This window comes from Neophocaena asiaeorientalis, unplaced genomic scaffold (assembly GCF_003031525.2).
Source record: "Neophocaena asiaeorientalis asiaeorientalis breed wild unplaced genomic scaffold, Neophocaena_asiaeorientalis_V1.1 scaffold78, whole genome shotgun sequence".
Taxonomy (NCBI): Eukaryota; Metazoa; Chordata; class Mammalia; order Artiodactyla; family Phocoenidae; genus Neophocaena; species Neophocaena asiaeorientalis.
Window position 1 is genome coordinate 2,759,272 of NW_020175018.1, and position 19,359 is coordinate 2,778,630.

The 19,359-nt window shown below is 45.1% G+C and overlaps 1 protein-coding gene across 1 annotated transcript in view; it reads left to right on the forward strand.

Moving 5' to 3' along the window:
- Positions 1-19,359, forward strand: part of PAPPA (pappalysin 1) — a 225,850-nt gene that overhangs the window by 24,818 nt on the left and 181,673 nt on the right. The window contains exons 3-5 of the mRNA XM_024762187.1: positions 1,172-1,317; positions 5,562-5,855; positions 13,873-14,065. Coding sequence (XP_024617955.1) covers positions 1,172-1,317; positions 5,562-5,855; positions 13,873-14,065 — 633 coding nt within the window. The remainder of the gene's footprint in view (positions 1-1,171; positions 1,318-5,561; positions 5,856-13,872; positions 14,066-19,359) is intronic.

The window sequence follows — 19,359 nt, forward strand, 5'->3', positions numbered from 1 at the left end:
GGGAAGCAGCCGCATAGCACAGGGAGATCAGCTCGGTGCTTTGTGACCACCTAGAGGGGTGGGATAGGGAGGGTGGGAGGGATATGCAGGAGGGAGGAGATATGGAGATGTATGTATATGTATAGCTGATTCACTTTGTTATACAGCAGAAACTAGCACACCGTTGTAAAGCAATTATGCTCCAATAAAGAGGTTAAAAAATGATAATAATATGCCTGTGACTGACCCAGAGCTTTATCATTCCTATTCTGATGGGAGAATCACACTCCACAAGGGAAGCGGTCTTATTTATTGTGCACCTAGGATATGCCAGTCTCTTTCCAAAGGCCATTTCTTTCTCTCTCCAACCTATGTTTGTTCGGTGTATTAAAGAGCTGATGATCGTAGCGTGGGGAATTAATTTACTTTCCGAACACGTCAGTCTATATTCTAAATATCTACAGTGGCAGCTACCGCAAATGCCATATCCCTTAGCCTATTTTATGGACAAAGAAATAGAGGCTTACGGAATGCAGAGTCATCCATGGGAGGCAGATAACGCCCCAGCGTAAAGAGCGTACGTTTCCAAGCTAGACGGAATCGGCCTTGAAAACCAGTTCTGCAACTTCGGGCAACCTGTTTCATCACTTTGGACCACATGTTGCTTATCTTGAGAACAGAGTAATAACACCTCCTTGCAAGGTTTGAGTAGAGATGCAAAGTAGGCCTCCTGGGACAGCTTTGTTTTTGCCAAATACGTGGTCCGAGGTCCACAGTGAATGAATGAAGTAGGGAAGACGCCAAGGCTAGAATACATGTTATCTCTTCCATGGTCTGTTCTCCATCTATATCCGCATTCTGTTGCCTTCTCATCAGTCCGTATAGCAGAGTCCTTAGGGGCACAGATGTTGACTTTAGATAAATCTAGGTTTTAAACTGAACTCTGCTCTTGTTTATAAGCTGAGCAGTCTTCAAGTTTCTTAAACTCACAAGGACTTAATTTTTTCATCTGTAAAATGGGATTATCTCACTTACCATAGAAGATTATTGGAGGCAGTCAGTGAGACGATGTTTATAAAATGCTTAGCCAAGTGCCTGGCACATCGTGACTCAATTAATTTGGGAGTACCTGTTATTTGAATACTACCCTTTTTGGATGGTGATGACAGCCAAGGTTCTTTTTCTCTTACAGAGCATACTTGGATGTTAATGAGCTGAAGAACATTCTTAGACTGGATGGATCAACACACCTCAATATCTTCTTTGCAAACTCCTCGGAGGAGGAATTGGCAGGAGTAGCAACTTGGCCGTGGGACAAGGAGGCTCTAATGCATTTAGGTGAGAATTAGAAACTTCTTCAGGAAGAAATTGGATTAGTGCAGGAATACGTTTAGTAGTAAGGATGATGATGATGGAGATCATGGTAGTGATGATGGTGAACAACCTATTTACTTATCACTTTTTAATTTTTCAAAACTCTTTAGCATTCCTTATGTTTCACACATCAAGTGATGCTTTGAGAAATATCACAATGTTATTAATCCTGTTCTACCAGTGGAGAAACTTAAGATCCAGAGAGGGAATGGGACTTATCCAAGGTCACAAACAAATCAGCGGCAGGACCACAACTGGAATTTAAATTTCCAACTCTCTCCATCTGTTGCTTTCTCTTTATACCCCCTGCCTCTTACTTCATGCAGATATCTTCTCTACCTAGTAACCACATTGTGCTGGCCCAGCCAGTGATGGGTTGACTTGAAAGATGCCAAAGAGGCAAGAGAGAGTTCGTAAGAACTCCCTGTTCCTCCATATTCCACCCAGCAACGCCACCAGGAACTCTTCTTACGTTCAAATTATTCAAATCCATAAACAAGACAGACGTTTACACAAACCAGTCACCAAAAGTCAGAAATGACAGTGGTTTCTGAACCAGGCCCTGTAAGCAAACGTTGTTCTTTAATTTTAGTTTTTCCATGCTCTCTTCCAATACACGTCTATAGGTAGACATGCATTTTTCAACTTGTGCATATTTGAAATCATAGCATACATGCATGTGTTCTTTTTCACTTAATATTCTTTTTTTTCACTTAGTATTATGCTATCTACATTTTCCCATGTTGAAACAGTCTTCAGAATTACTTCCCACCCAACTTTTTTTCATTTAACATCACAAGAGGAAAACATCTCTCTAGGTTATGTCCAATTCTCTAAAGACAGGGTATTTTTTAATAGCCACATAATGTTCCATTGACTGAGGGCACTGCCATTTATTTGGCTATTTTCCCCTTGTTAGAGTGTTCCTATCATTTACACCAGTGAATAGTGATGACTCAGTGGGTACCTTCCTCTGGGAATGTTAGGGCTCAGCAGAGTCATGGTGCTGGATCTTTCCTCAGGCCTGTCTGGTCTCCTGGTGATACAGCCAGAGTCCAGCAGCTGCTCTAAATCCACAATATCTTAGAGATAAGGGACTCTGCAACTTCAAACAATAAAGTTGCGTTGAGTCAAACTCTAGACTTAGTTCCCTCCAGACCACTGTCTTTTCCTAGTTGTTTTTAAGAGAGTGAAACCAATTTGTGTGTCTGTGTGTGTGCACACACACATAGGTGTGGTTGTGTAAATAGATAGAAACAAAAATAAATATCCAGTGGTTCTAACTGGGTGGATTTTTATGCCCTAGGAGACACTTGACAATGTCTAGAGAAAATTTTGGATTTTACAAATGGGGGAATGCTACTGGCATCTAGTGGGTAGAGGCCAGCGATGCTGCTAGATCTCCTACAATACCCACAGTAAAGAATTATCCAGCCCAAAATACCAGTAGTGCTGTTGTTGAGAAACCCTGAGATAGATGATGGGTGGGTAGACAGATAGACAGGCAGACCTAGACAGACAGGGACGAGGCAAAAGAGAGTGTGCAGCTTAGGCAGGCTGAAGCCGGTTAGCTCATGTCACACGCCTAACATGGTGTATGGTAATTTTGCTGGTTCAGGGCCAAAATACATGGTTGTTCTTAGCTGTGACTTAACAGGATGGCCTTAGGCAAGACTCTTTCCTTCTCCAGGTCTCAATTTCTTCAGATTTTAAAGGAATAGGTTAGACTTAGAGGGTCTCCAAGGACCCTTCTCAGTGCTGAAATTCTGTCCTCTTGGAAAATCAACCAAAAGGGTCATGATCAGAGTTTTAGAAGGATTGAACAGCAGGCTTCTAAAATTAGAGGAAAATACTCCTGATAATACCGTGAATCTCAGAGACTGGCTCAGGACCAGGAATACAGAAGGCTATAAATCCATAGCATGTTACAGTATTTCAGGATGATGTCAGCCTCAAGCTATGTCACCTTTTAAGAGAAGCAGTGGAACAGGGCTCAAGCTCTGTGCTGTCGCTCTGTGAAAAGGGGAGCGTTGGGAGGGGATGAGGTGAAACAGACAGAGCCAGGCTGGACATTAAGTCTGCAATCCTGTCATTATCCCCGGAAATACCTGAGGGGTCCTGCCAGCCTCCCATTCCCCATTTACCTCAATGTTAAAGCTTCATAGAAAGACAGAGAATCATTGGAGCTATCCATCATAGCTGTTTATTTTAGAGCACGCCAGAGATGCAAAGTCACTTTCCCAAGATGACACAGCCAGTGCAAGACAGAATGAAGATTGCAATCCATGTCAAGCTAATTCCAGCTGGCCTCCAGGCTGCCATCTCCCCATCCCTCTTTTCCTGCCGTTATGCCATGATCCCTGGAAAAAGCCTTGGGTGGGAAGGTGATTATGTTTCATATCATGATTGACAGAAAATAATTGAGAGAGATTTCCTGTCTCAATTTCTCTTCCTCCCTGCCTCTGCCTCCCCCTTCTCACATACACACGCGCGTGCACACAGCCCCACACATCCTCTCATACATCTTTATCTTTGTGCTGGAAGGCTCTGAGCAGTTCAGAATTAATAGACTCCATGAGCCCCATGGCTGAGCAGCCTCACCCTCCCAGCAGTTCAGTCCGAGATAAAACTACCCCCATGCCTGCTCCAGGCTTGCCAGCACAAATCAGCAAGGCCCTGGCTCCTCTCCATTCTTTCATAAGATCCTGCTCTGCACACAGTCACTGCTTGCAGGTTGCTCAGACTTGCATCTTAACCTTCCCTTAAACACACTTGGATTTCCTTCTTTTTTCTTTGGCCACTCCGCGTGGCTTGTGAGATCTCAGTTCCCCGAACAGGGATCGAACCTGCGCCCCCAGCAATGAAAGCACCGAGTCTTAAGCGCTGGACCGCCAGGAAATTCCCCACACTTGGATTTTCCAGTTGAAATATCTCTCTGCCAGCCTGTGTGTATTTCTCCAGTGCCTAAAAATGAACATAGAGCCATGCTATCCATTGATTTTCCTGACATCTGGTTCATCTATCTGCCCAAGTGAAGCAAAGCTCAGTCTTTTAAGACGTGGGGTAGATGATTGCTTCTCAAACTGGAACGCACAGGCAAGTCCTCTGGGGCTGTTGTTAAAGTACTTACTCTTGATTCTGTAGGTCTGGGGTGGGGCCTAAGAGTCTGCATTTTTAGTCACCCTCCAGGTGATGCTGGTACTGCTTGTTCTTGAGCTACACCTGGAGTAGCACGTGGTTAGACAGTAAGTAGGGCACTCGCTGTGTGTCAGGTGCTATGCCGGCTGCCTACGCGTGATTACTTAGGCCTCACAAAACATCTTTAATTGGGTCGGCATTCAGCAAATATTCAACATACATTTAATGAGATGCCATATTCTGGACCCTGTGGTGAGCATCAGCCGTGGAACTCGGGTTAAGACCCCTGGCTTTGGAACCCAAGGATCTTGGATTCAGATTCCAGCTGCCCATTTACTAATTCGATCATGGGCCAGTTACTTCACCTCCCTGTGAGTCAGTGCCCCTCTTACTGCGTTGTGAGATGATTCAATGTGATTATACACATTAAACACTGAGCACAGAGCCTGAAGATACATAATGAATGCTCAAGAAACAGTGGCTGTTTTGACCAGTGTTATAATGGTGAGCACGCCATGGTGCTGGACTTTATGAATATTCACTCTCAAAGGGTACAGAGCTGCAGGAATGGGATTCAGAGATGGCAAGTGATTTGCTCAACTTCACAGAGTTAGTGAAGGCAAAATGAGAACCGGAACCGAGGTGTCTGGCCATGAGGGCTTCATTTAAGCAAATGCCTGTAGAGTGTTTGTGAACCAGGGCATGCCACGCTTCCTAAGGAGTTGCAGCTGAAATGTTGGCCAGCCCAGAAATCAAAGCCCTTGGATTCTAATTGTGCCACTTCTTCTAAGTAGTTTGAAATCCCCTTGGTTAAGTTGCCTCACTTTTTTAGGCATCGGTGTTTTCAGCTGAAAAATGAAGGGATTGCACAAAATGACTTTTGAGACTCCTTCCTACTCAATCAGTCATTAACACCGCAAGTCGCAACAGCTCTCAGCAGTGGAGTCATAGGGTGGAGAAGCCTGTGGTTACTTTGGGCAGCACCCCATTTACCCTTGGTTGATTTGGGGATACCTGCATCAGGAAGCAGAGTGCCCAGTTTGCCTAATCCTCTGGCTTTCCCCTTGCAGGTGGCATTGTCTTGAATCCATCTTTCTATGGCATTCCTGGGCACACCCACACCATGATCCATGAGATCGGGCACAGCCTGGGCCTCTATCACATCTTCCGAGGCATCTCAGAAATCCAATCTTGCAGTGACCCCTGCATGGAGACAGAGCCCTCCTTTGAGACCGGAGACCTCTGCAGTGACACCAACCCAGCCCCAAAGCACAAGTTCTGCGGTGACCCAGGGCCAGGGAACGACACCTGTGGCTTTAACAGCTTCTTCAACACTCCTTACAGCAACTTCATGAGCTATGCAGGTAAGGCCCACACTCTGCAGGGTGCACGGGGCTGGGTGTCAGACGTGGCCTCTGGTCCTGGCTCAGAGAAGCCTCGAGCAAGCTGCTTGCCTTTTCTGAGATTTCTTCATCCCAACAATTCCTTATCCCAAATAATCAAGATAATATTCCTTCCGTGAGCACCTCGTGGATACAAGGAAGATGTTGTATCTGAGGGCTCCTCGGAAAGATACTTCAGGCAGCTCACCAGGACTGAAAGTAGGGAAACCTGCGCAGAAGGCCCAGCTCTGCCACAGGGTCACCTGATGCCTTGGGGTCTGTCACGTGCCCTCTCTGGGTCCCGCTTTTCTCAAGAAAATGGAATCTTTGGAACTGACCTCCAAGGTTCCTCCTAGTTTTGCAGCTGGTGGTGGTTGAAACTTTATTTATTTATTTATTTGAAACTTTTTTTAAAACACAGAACTCTCACATGCTCCTTTAGTGTTTTATTATAGAAAAAAATAGAATGCTTTTGGTTTTGCAAATATGAAATTATTACATAAGTTGGTTATGTTTTTCTCCTAACTGCATATATCCTTTCAAAGCCCTTTTTCATACCATCAGTAACAGCGTTAAAGACTCATTCTTTGGATTCTAGGATGCCCTGTACTTCCTTTTAGTGTATATCAAGGCCACTTCCAGCCCATATAACATCTTTGGCAAATCAGAAAAAGATATCCCTTCCTTAGGGCAGTCACAGCCCTCACTACTGGCCGCCTAACCAAGAGCTTTTGGCTAAGGCACCACCTGCAAAACTGCACATGGTAGTAGCCCAGCATCCAATTCTATTATAATATTCAACTTAAGTGTTCCTTTCCACCAACCAAAAACAAGCGAGCTCTGTGAAGGCAGAGCTTGCCTCTAAATACATCACTGTATTCTCAGTACCTAGCACAGGGCCTTGTGCTTTAAAAATGTTTGTTAAGAAGAAAGGGAGGAAGGAGGGAAGAAGGGAAAGAGAAACGCAGGAGGGGAGGAAAATGAATAAATTCTCTAATAACAGGCATATAAAATTGATTCTTATCAATAATAATATTTCTACTTGTAAAAAAGCTTACTGTTCATAAAGGACTTTAATATACACCATCTTATTTAATTCTCACAAGAAACCTATGAGGTAGGAACTGTCACCATTTCATAGGTGACAGTACAATCCATAGGCTGACTGAAGTCTTTGGCCCCAGGTCGCACATCTGACTCAAAGTTTTTTGTTTTGTTTTTTTTACAATGGAATTGCTTAGTTAACTCTCTAATTTTATTTTATTTTATTTTTTTAACATCTTTATCGGAGTATAATTGCTTTCCATTGTTGTGTTAGTTGCTGCTGTATAACAAAGTGAATCAGCTATACATATACATATATCCCCATATCTCCTCCCTCTTGCGTCTCCCTCCCACCCTCCCTATCCCACCCCTCTAGGTGGTCACAGAGCACTGAGCTGATATCCCTGTGCTATGCAGCTGCATCCCACTAGCTATCTATTTTACGTTTGGTAGTGTATATATATTGGTGGCCATACGTTTGTTCTCTACATCTGTGTCTCAGTTTCTGCCCTGCAAACCGGTTCATCTGTACATTTTTCTAGTGTCCACATATACGCGTTAATATACAATATGTTTTTCTCTTTCTGACTTACTTCACTCTGTATGAGTCTCTAGATCCATCCACGTCTCAACAAATGACCCAGTTTCATTCCCTTTTCTGGCTGAGTAATATTCCATTGTATATATGTTTGTAGATTTTTGATGATGGCCATTCTGACCAGTGTGAGGTGATACCTCATTGTAGTTTTGATTTGCATTTCTCTAATGATTAGTGATGTTGAGCATCCTTTCATGTGTTTGTTGGCAATCTGTATATCTTCTTTGGAGAAATGTCTGTTTAGGTCTTCTGCCCATTATTGGATTGGGTTGTTTGTTTTTTTAATATTGAGCTGCATGAGCTGCTTGTATATTTTGGTGACTCCAAGTATTTTTTTTTTTCTCGTTTACTCTCATGCCTCTCTTCAAATGAGACCTAGCTGATGGCTGAGTGGGATATTGAGCACTTTGGGTGGCTTTCGAGCTCTGTCCCACAGATACGCCTCGGGGGGCTGCCCTGAGTGGCTGTGTGCCTCTAGGTCTCCATCTCTGCTTGAAACAGGGGAGCCCCCTTCCCACAGTTTTCCGTTTCTGTTGGAGTTTTGCCTCAGATTGCATTCGAAGAGAGGATTTCCCTCCTGAAACCCAATGAATTCGATGATTGCCCGTGGGTCTTCCTGGTTTTCCATTTGCGCTGATGACCTCTGGGGGCCTCTCCAGTTTCAGGTTCCTACAGTTCACACCTGAGGTCTCTTGAAGGGTCAGTGCCTACCCTTGGCACCGTAAACGGTCCTTAGTTTTGGGTCTCTAAAAAAGACCCGAGTACTGGGTATTTCCTCAAAAGCAGATTCCTGCTGGGCTCCCATTCCCAGCCAAGCCTGCATCTCACATCCGGTGCCCTGTCCTCTCACAGGGCCCTGCTTTCGTTCCATTTCTATAGCACCTTTCCTTGGCCAGCTCAATGCACATGGAAAATAAACAATAACATGAGTTTGGAAGTTTGCCGGCCTCTTAGGGGTCAGGAGCTGCCACTAGCTACCAGACCCCCATAAACTAAATCTTTTTTTGTTCCCCTTTGTACAGATCTAAAGGGTGATTGATTTAATGTTGTTTTTTTAAAGGAACCCCTCAGCTCAGTGACCCATTAACAGCAGAACTAATTCACTGAGCTACGATAACAAACTTACACCCGCAAAAGCATATTCAAGGCAACCACGAACTTTGAAATGTTTGTTTTCCTTACGATCTCTGATAGATGAGGTGACAAAAGCAGCTGGATGAAATTCAAAATGCAGACCAGGATCGGGTTCTCAGGGCTGGGGAGAGCAATGCACAGGGGGTTTGCAGTCAAGGCAAGAGGGTGGAGACCTTGCCGGCTCAGCTGCTCCGAGTTCCTTCCTTCCTGGGTCCTCCAACTTGCTGCAGAGCTGTGTGTGTTCTGTGTCTGCGCTGCCCTGTATGGTAGCCGTTAGCTGCTTGTGGCTGTTGAACACTTGAAGCACGGCAAGTGAGACTGAGGAGCTGAATTGTTAGTCCTAAGTAATTTTAATTAATTGAACATGGCTGGTGACAGGTCTACAGAAATTACTGAGTACCTGTGGTATGCCAGACGCTGTGGGAAACACTTCTTAGGCTTGTCTCATTGAATCCTCAAAATAACCCAATGGAGTAAATGCTATTACTATTGCACCCATTTTACAGATGCAGAAAGTGTGGCTTAGGGAGTTTAAGTCACTTTCCCAGGGTCACACAGCAAAAACAAGGCATGCCTTCTATTGCAGAGCCTGCATTTAAGCAAGAATTATTTGGCTCCCTTTCTGATACTGGGGAAGTTTAAGAGAGTCCCAACTGCTCAGATTAAGCAGACACCAGGCAGGTGATGGGGCAAGCCAGGTCGAGCACCGGGTGAGTGCGGTCACGTTGAGCTGTTGGATAATCCCCAGGCAGATAGAAGGGCAGCGGCTCAGATTTTACTTCCTGAAGGTAATAGGCCACAGGGAGCCAACCAAGAGGACCCTCCAGGCCCTGCCTCCTCAAGAATGTGGAAACCAGGCCTTCCCCAGCCTTTGGGAGCAAGTGTCTTGTCTCCGTTGTTCTGTGTCTCTTTTAATATGCACATACGTTTTGACCCAGAAGTCCCACCTCTAAGAATTATATCCTAAGGAAATAAATCAGTTGATGTGTTTAAAGGTTTAGTCCTAAAAATGTTCTGAGCAATGTTTATTCTCCAAATATTAATTAGACATTTACTGTCTGCCAAGCATAGAAAAGAAGTGCTTTTATACGTGTGAAAAAACAGAAGCTTCCTACAAGTCCAAAGACAATGGGTTGCTGAAGTAAATCACAAGGTACCCGTATGATAGAACGTTCTGTGATCACTGAAGATGCGTAGCAGATGGCTGAGGGCCACAAAGCAGAGTCACCTAGTGGTTCAGAGTGTGAAGTGTGCAGTGTGGGGACCAACTTGAATCCTCTGTGTGCTAGCCTTTGACCTCAGGCAAGTTACTTCTCTCTGGGCCTGTTACTTCATGGATACCATGGAGGTTAATCACCCTTACCTTGCATGACAGTAGGTGTGATTGTACAGGTGAAGGCTTTAGATCTGTCCTTGGTGCTATAACTCGTGCTCAATAAGTGACAATTAGTAGGATTATTTGTTCAGTTTAGCGTGAAAACAGCCCAGAGCCTAATGTATAGTGTAAAACCTGGAATATATATCATATATGATCACAATTATATATATGATGTTTGTGATAAGAATTACAGAAATTCACTGTAGGTATTCACATCCATCTACACATACATATATGTGTATACTAGATATTAATTGTATTATCTCTAGGTAGTGTTTACGGTAGCATTTATTTCTTTGCAGTATTCTAAGCACATTCCAAATGCTCTACAGTGAATATAATCACTTATTGCTGTTGCTGTTATTATCATTATCATTATTTTTAAAACAACAAAAAGGCAGAGACTTTTACAAAGGGCAACTCAGTTATTCACGCGCTAGAAATGGGTGAGCTTGTTAAATGCTTTCATCAGCTGTAGGAAGCAGTTAGCATCACGATTCCTTATTTTACAGCGGGTAGAAATGAGGCTGTCAGGGGTCAGCATTGTGCCCAAGGCTCCACGGGGAGTGGAGGCCCTGAACCTCCATGCTCTGTGCCCTTCCAGCTACGGATGGAAATTGTTCTTGAGAGCAGAGTTTGATTAGAAAACTCAGGGCACAACTTCAACAGCATGCGGCCTGGTGCAGGCCCCCAGAATACTGATATCCCCCCAAAGTCCTTTCTGCTTGGGGACAACGTGGGGACAGAAGAACAAGATGGGTTGGCTGGTCCTAGAGACCAGGATCAAGTGGCCACAGATATCAGGAGGGAAAGCCCGTGATGGCAGAAAGCTAAGAGGGGCTGACCCGAGATGTTAGCTAATTGAGGCAGAGCCTTTATGATAAACAGAAACCCTTACCTCACCCAAGATTCTGGTAGCAGTTCAGTCTCTAAGCGATCTACCCTGGGAGGGACATTTTCCGACTAAAGCTTTAAAGTTCAGGTACAGTTCTGTTCTCCTACCAGGTTCTATCACCTGTCCGTTTTTCAAACTTTTTTATTGACAGACATGAAAACGGCTAATGTTTAAGTTAGAAAAGGAAAATATGCTTCTTTGGGGGAAGAAAAGCAAACAAATCAGAATGTAGAGAGGAAAAACTTTGCAGTTTTTCTTCTTCCTTCATCTTGATAAATGCTTTATACGTTCCAGCTCGTGGAGTCCACACCACAACTCTAAGTAGTGGGGTTGATTTAAATGTCCCCAATTTACACACAAGGGACCTGAGTTTTAAAGTTACTTCCTTGTTTTGGAAATGACTGATTCGAATTCTCTTCTGTACATGTGCCTCAAGGTACAGAGTCATCCCCCTATTGACAGGTGGATGTGTTATGTCTAATATTTTTACTATGTAAATGATGCTTCAAAAGACATCCTTGTACGTATGTTTTCCCTCGAGTTTGTTCATGAGTATCGATCTGTTGAATTCCTAAATGGGATGTTGTGAGATCAAAGAGAATGAATATTTTACATTCTGTTATGTTTTCCTGTTTCTGGTTTTCCAGCACTCACCCACCTTAGTGCATATGCATACATGCACACACACAGACGCTATTCCCGGTCCCGAGGCAGTGCGCATTCACTGAGCATTGGTCATACCTCTTGATGTTGCACTTTTCATAACCCTCAGCAGTGTTCTGACATAAGCACTCTTGTTATCATCATCATCTCCACTTTACAGATGGGCAAACCGAAGCACTGAGGGCATAAAGTCATTTGACTCCAGATTCCTGACTCCAGGTTCCTCATGCATGAATCTAACTACAGAACCCCTACTTCCTTAGCCATCATGTCCTTCTCCTGCCTGTAACCCATGCAGTGGCTTTTCCAAAGCTTTCAGGATGAAGTGCAAAGTTCATAGTAACAAAGGAAAATGCACCTGATGATCTGACGCTTCTTAGACCATCAAGTGTGTTCGGACTCTATTCTCCAGGCAGTGGGGACCCATAGAACGTTTGGTATCCAAGGATTTACATGGGGGTATCTGGGCTTGAGAGTGATTTGTGTAACTAGCCACTCTTTTACAGTGTTTTCCAAAGGACACCCAATGTATGAAAGACTTCCCCAGGGTGCTGGAAAGGAGACTGTCAAAAATTGCTAAGGGGATCAGAGGCAGCTTCTGTGTATAACCTCCTTGTACCCCGTCCCTTCTCAAAGCTGGATTCTCAAGGTCATGTCCAACTGACCGGCACCTGCCCAAAGTTATTTTCTGTTTGTTTGATAAGGGGAAGTGAGTTTATGCTGCGGGACTCCCAGTGGCGGGTTTGTTTTAAGATCTGGCGATCTCCGTGCTCCTCTGTCTGGGGCCCAGCTGCAGAAACCCTGACCAGGCGGACACCTCTGGGAAGTGGTGTTTTTGGAAACCAAGCCAAAACAGCGCCTTGCTCTGCCCCTGGGGCAGCTGAATAAAGCTGTTGGAGGGAGAGATGGGAGTCCAGCTTCTTCCTTGGGGTGGGGGGTTGGGAGCGGGTGTGGATAAGTCTCGGGTCATGGCCTTCATTCCGCATCCTAGAAAAGAGAGACTAGAATTGAAGGTCGTTAGATCTAAAGACATTAAGAGATTGTATTCCAGCCCCCCTCAGACTCAGGCTCCACTCCTGTTTATCAAGCACCTGCAGGATGCTTTGCCCAGACAAGGTCTCATGTACCCTCAGAAAGAAGTTCTCATATTGATTAGAAACGTGGCCTTGGAGTCCAGACTGCCTGGGTTCGAATCTCAGATCTGCCCCTAGCTCTGTGCTCTTTAAAAAGCAGGTAGACCTCTCTCAGCCTCAATTTCCTCCTCTGTACAATGCAGAAATCACAGTATTTACTCTAAAACTAGTGAGAGGGTTATATGTGTCCAAAGCACAGTGCCCCATGCCTGGGAATTTCCCGGTGATAGCACTGTGCAGGAGGCGTCACTGTCCTTGTATTCCCGCCGTGGACACTCGGCCTGGACTGCTTCTGCGTCTGCCTGACTCCTGGCCCGTGCTTGCTGCATAGGACACGTTGGCTCTGCAGGCCTGAGCTCCCCCTCCCGCCATGCCTCCGTTTTCTTTCTCGGTCTTAGCTGTGCAACCTGGTTGCCCTCCAGTTCCACATCCAGAAACCTCTCCGGTTCCTCCGCCTTCCTCTACATGCCGACTCCTCTTCATCAGTAGTCAGTGTCACAGACCTGAACAGCCTTATAACCACCTTGACCCACACAGCAAACTGACCTTCACTCTATAACTAGGCAGGTAGCTCCTTGAGGGCAGGAATGTTTTATGTTTCCTTGGCCCTTGGCTTAGAGCAGAGACTATGGAATCGATGCTCAGAAAGCTTGTTTGAAGGCCAGTATCACTGCATCAGTAAACAGCACAATTAATGAATGAGTGGATGAATGAATGCGAAGGCGTGAGTGAAGGAACAAGTGAGTGGATGAATGAGTGAATACACAAGAAAATGAGTGGATGAGTGAGAGAGGTTGAATGATTGGTGGGGAGCGAGCGGATAAGGGAATGTGTGACTTACTGACCAGGGGATTTGGGCCCCGTGGAAAGCAGCTTGTCTTGCCCTTGTCCTTATCCGTGACCTCCCTCTCCAGGCTCAGACGTGCCTTTTCAGTTCTATCCTCCCTCCCCTTCCTCCTGTTCCCTCTCACCTGTCTCCAGAAGTGATGACTGCACTAATTTGTTCACAGACCATTAACTCTTGAGCACTGGAAGAGGCCAGCTCTGAGTTGGCAGGGGCTGGGGTGCTGGCTCCCGGTCCACCAGGAGACATCATGCTCTTGCCTGCCCGCCCGTGCAGCGAGGTTCTTATCTCTCCCTCTGCCCGCTTGCAGATGACGACTGCACTGACTCCTTCACGCCCAATCAAGTCGCCAGAATGCACTGTTACCTGGACCTGGTGTACCAGAGCTGGCAGCCCTCCAGGAAGCCGGCGCCTGTCGCCCTTGCCCCCCAGATCGTGGGCCACACGACCGACTCTGTGATGCTGGAGTGGTTCCCGCCCATCGACGGCCACTTCTTTGAAAGGTGAGTGTAGCCCGTGAAGTGTTGATGCCCCTCTCTGTCTCCTGCCAAGAAGAGGGAAACTTGGAAGGGAAGCAGCCTTGGAGAGGGATTTCGCTGTGTTTCTTGTTCTCGATCTTGTTTAACGAGTGCTCGCCACGACTAGCACAATGACTGGTCCATAGAGGCACGATGTAGATTTGGGGGTCAGGGAATACATGAATGATTGCTAACAGAAATTCATGAGTAATGATGCATATTTTAAGTGGTGAATATTTAGCTTCATTTTATCATTAAAAACATGGAAACCTCTGTCGCCAGAACTTCCTCTGCGATGGAGGTACTAGTCTCATCGCCGTGAGCTCGGGAGTTGACGTTGCCTCTGGTTAATGGGCTAACACCTTCCTATACGTATAGTATATGAAGGGTACATTATACCTGAATACACAGGCATATATATACATATATATATAAATTTATTTATTTAATATATAATTTTTTTTTTAAGGCTTTTAGCTTTCTCTTGAATCAGCATTGAGCTGAGCAGGGCTCAACACTGATTTTTTTTTTTTTTGGCTGCGTTGGGTCTTCAGTGCTGCGTGGGCTTTCCCTAATTGCGGCGAACAGGGGCTACTGTTCATTGCGATGTGTGGGCTTCTCATTGCGGTGGCTTCTCTTGTTGTGGAGCATGGGCTCTAGGCGCATGGGCTTCAGTAGTTGTGGCACGCGGGCTTGGTGTAGTTGTGTCTCGTGGGCTCTGGAGCGCAGATTCAGTCGTTGTGGCACGTGGACTTAGTTGCTCTGTGGCGTGTGGGATCTTCCCGGACCAGGGATCGAACCCATGTCCCCTGCATTGGCAGGTGGATTCTTAACCACTGTGCCACCAGGGAAGTCCCACATGTATTTTTGTATAATTAGAATCTGTGCCTGTGCCTAGTGTTGTTTTATAGAACTGAAGGTAGAATTTTTAGAAGAGCAGAGGATGATAAACTGAGGCACAAGATACCTCAGTTCAGCTCCTGTCTGCCACTCACTAGTGGTATGGCCTTGGGCAAGTCACTTTCCCTCCCTGAGTCTTATTGTCAGCTGAAAAGTGGGTCTAATGATGCCTTCATGGCCTGAAGGTGGGAACCTGAATCAAACGGTTTCTTGTGCTGCCTTTCAGCATCGGGACTCCCTGAGGAGCTCAAGCTTTAGGGGATTTTAAAGGGTCATGAAACGTACTGCGATGTTGACCTCTATTTTGGTTGGAACTTGACTATAATTTTGGGTAGATTAGTCTATTGCCCCCCTTCCAGCCCTTCTTGGGGATGTTTTATCCAATAATGATGATACAACACTGATGATGGTGGAAATAATAACCAGCTAGTGATTAATTATTACTCTATGGTCGTGGTTGTCACCGTTTATCAAGTGCTTACTCTGCACTGGATTCTGTACTAAATGCTTTCCATACAGTCTCATTTAATCTTTCCAGTAATTCTATAACAGGGGAACCAACTTCTGCATTTGCCAGACGAGGTAGGGACTGGCGCACAAAGAGGTGGAGAGCTTTGACCAAAAGCCCATAGCAGGTGGTGGGAGCTGGGCTTCGAGTCACATTTTGCAGTGTCTTATCCGAGGCTCTCATGTTCTTTCATTAAGTCTTTCCAAACTTTGAATTGTGAAGGAGGTGTTACCCCTCCCCTCAAAAAAGGCCACAGAATGTGGCAAGGAGCTCTCACAAGTATGGGTGTATACGTGTGTGTGTGCGTGTGTGTATGCAAAAAATATATTAGATCGTGGCATCACATTAAATTCGGGCTCCAGTTTTCCACACTACTATCAGTCCCTGAATCTAGAGCCTTCATTTGACAGCTGGATGGATGTGATCATGGGGAAAGGAAGTGCACTCCCTAGGCCCTCTGTAGAAACCCCCCTTCCTCTTCCCCAGCCGTCCTCACTGGGAGCTTAGAGCTGGGGTTGGGAAACCTCATGTGACACTTCAGAGCAGGCTTTCCAGCAGCCCATAGATTTATTTATTTTTTCTGTGGCAATGAGGAGTATCAGACTTTTGGTCAAGGCTTGGCCTCGATTCCACTTGAAAATGGAAGTTTTGTAAATGAAGCTTCCTGTGTATGTATTCAATTTGTGTTTCATAAAGCAGTTTTTGTCCATTAAATAAATACCATCTGATTGTTGGAAACCTATTGGAGGGCTAATTGTTGTGTAATGAGATATGTCTCTATTACATAGTGCCCTCAGCTTCAATCAATATGTTTTTAATAACCTATAGTCAGTTGGTACTTGAGGCTCATACAATAGCTATTCTGTTCAGTCTGAGATTTCACAGCGGAGTTATCATATGTTAAATTAAAACTGACATTTTAGAAACACGTCTAATTAGGGTTAACAGCTATGTAGACCATAGTCTATGGCTAAAGGAAATAGGTCAACAAGTTCAATAAATTGTTGTAAAGGAATGGAACTGTCACCCTCCCATACACACGGAGTTCCTACTGATGGAAATCGGCTTAGTACAAAGTGTGCGAGCTTTGATGTCAAGTTGTCTGTGTTCCAGTCTCAGCTTCACCACTCCCAGCCTATGGGACCTTGGGCAAGTCATCTCCCTTCTCTGATCCTCTCTGGCCCTCTGCATCTTGTTCCATAAAAGGTGCTAACCAGGCTCACTTCCCCTGGCTTTTGTGGCGAATTCCACAAGATGACCTCTGCGCTATGCCTAGCACACACGCTCTGTGTTCAGGAAATACAAGCTCCCTTCTTGTACAGTTTTCCAGAGCTGTTGAGCTACTTGAAAAGTTCTCTTTCCCTGAAAAATCTCTGGTGTTTTCCACTACATTCATCAATGCCAACCTCTCGCCCCTGGCCATCCTCGTGTCCTCCTGCTGTTCCTCACATCTGTGGTCTAAGAGAATACAAGGGTTTTCCTTAAAAAAACATATTCAGATCCTCCCACAGCCTGTGTCCTCACACATGGGCAACTGAATAAATAATTCAAGGCCACCCCTGGCTTTTTTAACTCCTTTATTTTTATCTGTCTTGCAAACATGTGTTGACTAGATGGTTGCGTTTTTCCGAACAATGGGCTGTGGTGTATTGGAAAGAATGCTGGACTGGGGACCAAGAGACCTGGGTCTGAAGTCTTTGCAGCCTCATCCATTTCTTCTTCCTCTTCAGCCTCACTTTTCTGATCTGTCAGCTCAAGGGGATCTAGCCTTGTGCAACCAAGGTTCCTTTTCCAAATCTCAGAACACAGAAAATGACTTTTGAGTAACTGTTTTCTCAGTTCTCCTAAGGATGGTACATAACTAGTACCATTTTAGATGCATAGGAGAGAGGTTAATTCATTATGTACAGTGGATGCCTTAGACAAGCACTGTTCAACAGAACATTCTGCAGTGTCCAGTATGGTGGCCATTAGTCAACTGTGGCTGTGGAGCAAGTGAAATGTGACAAGTTTAAATGAGGAACTGAAGTGAATTCTACATTTATTTAATTCATTTAAGTTTAAATAGCCACATGTGATTAGGGGCTGCTGTATTAGACAGCACAGATTTGGAGCTTTAAACTTTGATTCTCATGGAACCTGGGTAAGAAAGATGATCTCTTCCTGTGTTAGCATCCTGTATTTCTGTGATTTCGGTGTGTGTGTGTGTGTGTGTGTGTGTCTGTCTGTCTGTCTGTCTGTCTGTGTAGATCTGCCGATGCAGTGAAATCAAAGAAATGCCAAAGATTAGAAACACATACTGTGCGCTCCCTGAATGTATGTAGGACATTGCCTGATTTTGGTAAAGCCCATTTTGACTCTGTGACTTTCTGAGCTATGATTTTGGTTACTTTGTCCTCACGCTTCTCAGTTTCCTTAACTATAAAATGGGAACATCATCACCCACCATACTCAGGATCACCCACCTTTGCTGTTTAGTTACTGACTTTGCTTTTACTTGTGCCCAACTTATTCTTCATTCACCATTCAGACTTATCATTTTAGAATGTGAATTAGGTCACGTCACCCATGTGTTACAACCCTCCAGTGGTCTCCCATTACTTCTATGTGTAATCTAACACGTAGTCTACGGCACCTCCCATGATCTGGCCCTTGCCTCTCTTACTGCTCTTTCCTTCGTCTGTGACTCTTGCCACTCAGGTTTCTTTAAGGCCCCTTATGGACCAAGCCCTTCTTTCTTGCTTAGGTCCTTTACATACCTTTAGACTGAACCTGGAATGCTTTACTCCCACTCTGTGTCATTCTTCACCATACCTTGACTAACACCTTCTATGATTATGCCAATCTAAATAAGCCCAGCACGCTCCACCCCATTATTCTCTCCTACATCATCTATCAGCTTTCCTTCTAGAAAGGCCGAATCTGTACTGTTATATCTATTGATCTGTTTGTTTAGGGACCGTTGCCTCTGCTGGATGGAAAGCTCTTATGAGGGCAGGTACCACACCAAATGTACTCACCCTTGGATGGTTAATGTCTGGTAGTTGTACGGTGCTAACAACCGGCGGCTGTTCAATGAGTATCCACTGAATGAATAGATGAAATATTGAATGAACACATGAACCGGTGATCGAACATGAGGCAATGCACTTGGTAGAGCTCTGTGTAAATTAGGCACCTTTATTGTCAGGTGGATGATGGCTTATTCACTCATCAGAGTGTTTATTGGGAACCTACACTGTATCAAGAACTCAGTGAAGCGCAGGTGACTATATGTGTATCATCTAAAACAGAGCATCTAAAGAAGTAGAAAGGCTCAATTACCATAAAGGTCGGCGCGACTCCTGATTCCATACAAGGATGTTTGTAATCTCACTGTCGTCATAAAGCCAGTCCTGTGACTCTGAGTTGCTATGCATGGATTGTGGTCATTGTAATGGAACCAGAGTGGTGCTGAGCACCTCTCTCTGCTCTCCTCATCCCCTGCCTGCAAGCGTATTTGTATAATCATCATTACTGCTAGTCCAGGAGTGCCTTATACATACTGCAAATATATAGAAAGTTCAGAAAACCAGAAGGAATAAAAGGAGGGAGGGAGGAATCATCCTGTGTTCTACCACCTAGAAATTACTGCTGATAATATTTTGTTGCATTAAGATTATGAGAACAGGGCTTCCCTGGTGGCACAGTGGTTGGGAGTCCGCCTGCCGATGCAGGGGACACGGGTTCGTGCCCCGGTCCGGGAAGATCCCACGTGCCGCGGAGCGGCTGGGCCCGTGAGCCATGGCCGCTGAGCCTGCGCGTCCGGAGCCTGTGCTCCGCAACGGGAGAGGCCACAACAGTGAGAGGGCCCACGTACCGCAAAAAAAAA